The 4,364-nt window shown below is 48.0% G+C and overlaps 1 protein-coding gene across 5 annotated transcripts in view; it reads left to right on the top strand.

The window, feature by feature from the left end:
- The first annotated feature begins 1,211 nt into the window (after nt 1–1,211).
- The window catches only part of LOC146425525 (ceramide transfer protein-like), a 323,504-nt gene continuing 320,351 nt past the window's right edge, over nt 1,212–4,364 (top strand). For all 5 annotated transcript variants that reach the window (XM_085041600.1, XM_085041599.1, XM_085041598.1 and 2 more), the window contains exons 1-2: nt 1,212–1,638; nt 4,223–4,357. In XM_085041600.1, the coding sequence (XP_084897726.1) occupies nt 1,543–1,638; nt 4,223–4,357 (231 nt within the window). In that variant the 5' untranslated portion in view covers nt 1,212–1,542. The remainder of the gene's footprint in view (nt 1,639–4,222; nt 4,358–4,364) is intronic.

Here is a 4,364-nt window from a genome sequence, read left to right as displayed (position 1 = left end):
CCAAACATGGAATGGATGGGAATGGGACATGTTTTCATGGTTACCTGGTGGACTGTGGGTTAAACAAATACTCTTTTTCCTCTTATGTACTATAGCAATTCTAATCTTTTTACCATGCATGATACCTTGCTTAGTGTAACTCATTCAGCATGTGATCACAGGGATGGAGGTAGTAGCTATGCCTACCAATCCAGAAATGGCTACAAAAAGACAGAAAAAATCAAGTCAATGATAACTAAAGTTTGTAAAGACAATTATTGAGAAAATAAAGAGGAGGGGTTGAAAGGAATAAGGGAGTGTCTTTACAAACAAACTGTGAGTCTGCTGGTAAAATAAGACCGATACTGAGAGATAGAAGAAACAATGGGAAGGATTTTCATAGGAATTCCACTGATTGACTTGACCAAGACTGTGTTAATAAACGACAAGAACAGAGACATAAGAAAAGGAAGAAGGATGGGAATGTATATTAGAAGAGGGTCTGCATTAGGCATTTCGGAAAGTCTGTACCTCTCAAGTACCTCAGTCAATGGGGAAAGAGAGAGGGAACTGCGGCTGGGAAATTATAATAAAAAGAGGCTGCATCCTCTATCAATTTGAGAGACCCCATGGGAAATGCCCATGATCTCTCCCTTTATTCATGAATAAAGTTACAGGAATTTAGCACGGCCTTGGGTGAGTTGCAGCAGGGGAGAGCGGAGAGAGCAGATGTCGTAGGTGCCTGGCATTCAGCCAGGGTCAAACCACGAAAGTGAGCAAGTCTGTGTCAATTAGTGGAATTCCTATGGACTTTATCGTTCCTCCTATTGCTTCTTTCACCTATCAGTATCTGGCTTTATCGACCAGCAGGCCCACAGTTTGTTTGTAAAGACATCTCCCTCTCATTCCTTTCAGGTCCTTCTCCCCCACCCTTCCAAAAGAAAAAAATAAGGGAAGCAAAGATCGCCCTAAGCAGCACTACTGCCCTCCTCCGGCGGCAGAGGGAACGGAGCTCCGCACCTCATCATGTTACGAAGGCGAAACCCACCGCTAGCTCCACATTAACAACGAAACCAAGATGGCGGCCACCCGCCGACGGGAGAGAGCCGCTGCAGCGGACTACGTCTCCAAGAGCCAATTGTTGTAGCCAGTCTTACTGCTGAAAGAAAGAAGACTACAACTCCCGGCAACCGCCGCGCGGCCCGGCTAGGGGACCTGGGAGGGAAGGCGAGGCGAGGGGCGGAGCTAATAAATAGTGGCACAGAGCACTCTCCTTGCGTAAGCTGGTGGTGGCCGTTACGCTCTAAGTGGAATGCGTGGCAGGCAGACGCGTACTTGTGTCCCCTCACCGCCTCTGTGTTGTGGTTCTTGCCGCGAGTAGGGGCCGTGGAGCTATAGTGAGGGGGAAGCCAAGGCTTGCGTGCCTCGGCGCCGGCCGGTTGTTGGTGGTACTGCGGGTGCGGAGTGGTGCTACTCAGGTAGAGCCCGCTGCTCCAGTGCCTTCAGCAGGAGGAGGCTGAAGCTGCTGTGGGCGGGGGTCGCTCGGCTTTTCCCTGCTCGGCTATGTCGGACAATCAGAGTTGGAATTCCTCTGGCTCCGAAGAGGACCCCGAGGCAGAGCTCGGGCTGCCTGTTGAGCTGTGTGGGGTACTCAGCAAGGTAAGCTGCATTTCCTCCTCCCTGCAGCCTGTGCCTGACGGCCTCTCGCTTCCCTTTTCCGAGTCGCACTACAGTCCCCCCTCCTGCAGCTGGCTGAGGGCTGCCAGCCCCGGCTGCCAGTTTCCTCCCCACCCCGATGTTCTGGAGGATCAGGGGCCTGTTGGGGGCGTGGGAGGCGCCGTCATGGCTGAGGCAGCCACCACCTGATGGCGCGGAGCCTACTAGGCAGCCGCTCCGGCGTCCGGCGCAAACCCCCCCGCGCCCCCTTCCTCACTCGGAGGCACCACCACATCCCCGCTAGACTGGGGGAGGGGGAGGGGGAGGAGACTCACGTACTTATACTCGTATCTGCTCAGTGCCTGTCCGTGCTTCCCCTACCCCTCGCAACCTTCGAGAGGCGGCTTGAGGAAGAGCCGCGGGTGCGGCTTTAGCCGCAGCTGGGGGAGGGGTTGGCGGCTGGCAGTCCCTGCCGCCCCCTGCCCCCATATCGAGCCCACTGGCTGCCTGGTATGAGCTTCCGGAAAGAGGCCCGCGAGAGAGCGGCCAGGTGCGCGCGGGGAGGTGTCTCCCCCACTCTTTAGGTTCCTGACTGAAGTTGACGTCGGGTCTGGGTGTGGTCTGCAGCCGCGACATCACACAACCCTGCTTGGGAGCTTCTAAAGGCAGGCACAGCTCATGGTCACTTCCCAGAAGCAGGCCCCAGCACGAATGACACGATCTTTGGTCCAACTATCAAAATAGGGCAATAAAATACCCCTGTAGCGAGAGAAACAGGAGGTGGGGAGGCGTGGAAGAAAAATTACACTGAAGTTTATTTTCCCCTTTTAAAAATAAGCACCATTTTTTGCTCTTATATCACTGAAAATTAAATTACTTGCAAATATGTGTTGGATGATAGTGGGAAACTTAAGGAGTGTTTTAAAGCTGAATATTGAATTACTAAGTTTGAAAGGAGATTTTTTTAAGCAGAAAGTACTTTCAGAATAATGTTGAAATATCTTTAGAATTAAAGCACTATGTTTTGAATTTCTTTCCTATGCAATAAGGCCAGACACAGACCTGTGTAGAAGGCACATGTAGAATACTGAAATTATAAGTAGGCCCTGGATGTTAAGAGGAGCTGTGATGGGGCTAGTACTCTGTTTTTTGTGAGGGACTCTGTGAACTCCTTCAGTCTTGAAAATGTTTCTAAGCCTAGAGATGGGAGGAACAGCTAGGAGAAAAGAAGGCCCTTGGCTCTCATCTGTAAAATCTTATAATCTAATAAATCCTAGTGCTGTTTTTTACTGGTGTAGCAGGTGAAGCCATGGCTTCTTCTGACATTCTGTAGCTTATGTACATGCAAACGTTTCTAGGTGATTGTGCTGAGTGTAGCTGATGCTGCCTTTTCTGTGAGAACATGGAATGGAATATGAATAGCCAAGTATGGTGAAACCTGTTGCAGTGAATATGCTTGAGGGATGTTTACCTTTTGCTAGTTGATGCCTCAGCAATACTTGAGAAAAGCTAATTAAAATGAAATGGTAGCATACCAAACTTTCTACTAAAGAAATATTTCCTTGTAATAACTTAATGTGTATAATTACATTTTGAATCAATAAAAATAGGCTACAGTTATCTGTGTATGTACTACTGTTTCAGTTCTGCCGTTTGAAAAAGACCAAAGCTTTGAAGGAAATTGAATACTTTGGTAAGAGAATCTTATTCGAAGTTGTGAGACTGGAAGGATTGCTGGCTCTAAACGTTTCAGGTGCGTTTGTGGGGAAAGGGGCAGGTCGGGCCTTGCCTTTGGTGAGGCAATGCACTGCCCCATACACCCTCTCCGGCCTGTATCCCAGCCCTGCAGTGGCTGCCAATCACTGGCACACCGGAAGCAATGCCCTGCTCCCCACCCCTGGAGCCCCAGTCTAGCCCCAGAGTGGCCAGATGACCAAAAGGACCCAGGAAAGCCAAAGGGTATTTAACCCAGAACATGAGGCAAGCACATCTTGACCCTGCCTCCTCTTGGAATTTCTATCAGCTGAACACTGCTGGGACTAGGAGTGGTATTTATATTTGTTCTTTTCTGGATCTTTTCTGTCTTCTTCTAATTCCTTCTTCTCAGAGTTTTGAGTAACTTAAAATTGGACGGGTTTGGAGTTTGCTAAGTTGAATGGGCTAAGATAATGCTTTGTGGAATGTTTTATGTCGAATGCTGCTCTAAACTTTTGCCAAAGTTCTCTGATTTTCTGAAGTTGCCAGTAAAGTTTTTCTTCTTGTTTTGACATCTTTGAGAATATCTTGTCAGTATTTCTCCCTTGCACCTAACTCAGAGTACATGAAAAACTGTAAGCCCTTTTGAGAGTCTTGTTGAGCGAGTTTTCTGGGGCCTTACAAAAGTGTATCCTACTGGTCTCTTTAAATGTTTCAGAACTCCGGTGTGTTGGGTTTTTTCCCCATTGTATTTCCTGCTTACAATTTTAAGGTGAATATAAAGAAGGAACTTTGATGTGGAAGTGTCTTTCCTGAAGCCTGAGAAATATCAGCCAAACTGTTTTTTATTGGGGTTTTTTTAGCTGATCTTTGAATTTTTCTTTTTTTACAGTGGACCAATTACATTCATGGGTGGCAGGATCGATGGGTAGTTCTGAAAAGCAACACACTCAGTTATTACAAGTCTGAAGATGAAACAGAGTATGGCTGTAGAGGCTCTATCTGTCTGAGCAAGGCTGTGATTACAGTAAGTG

This window comes from Lichenostomus cassidix, chromosome W, assembly GCF_008360975.1.
Source record: "Lichenostomus cassidix isolate B80296 chromosome W, HeHo_3.0, whole genome shotgun sequence".
NCBI lineage: Eukaryota > Metazoa > Chordata > Aves > Passeriformes > Meliphagidae > Lichenostomus > Lichenostomus cassidix.
This window is presented reverse-complemented; position numbering and strand designations above follow the sequence as displayed.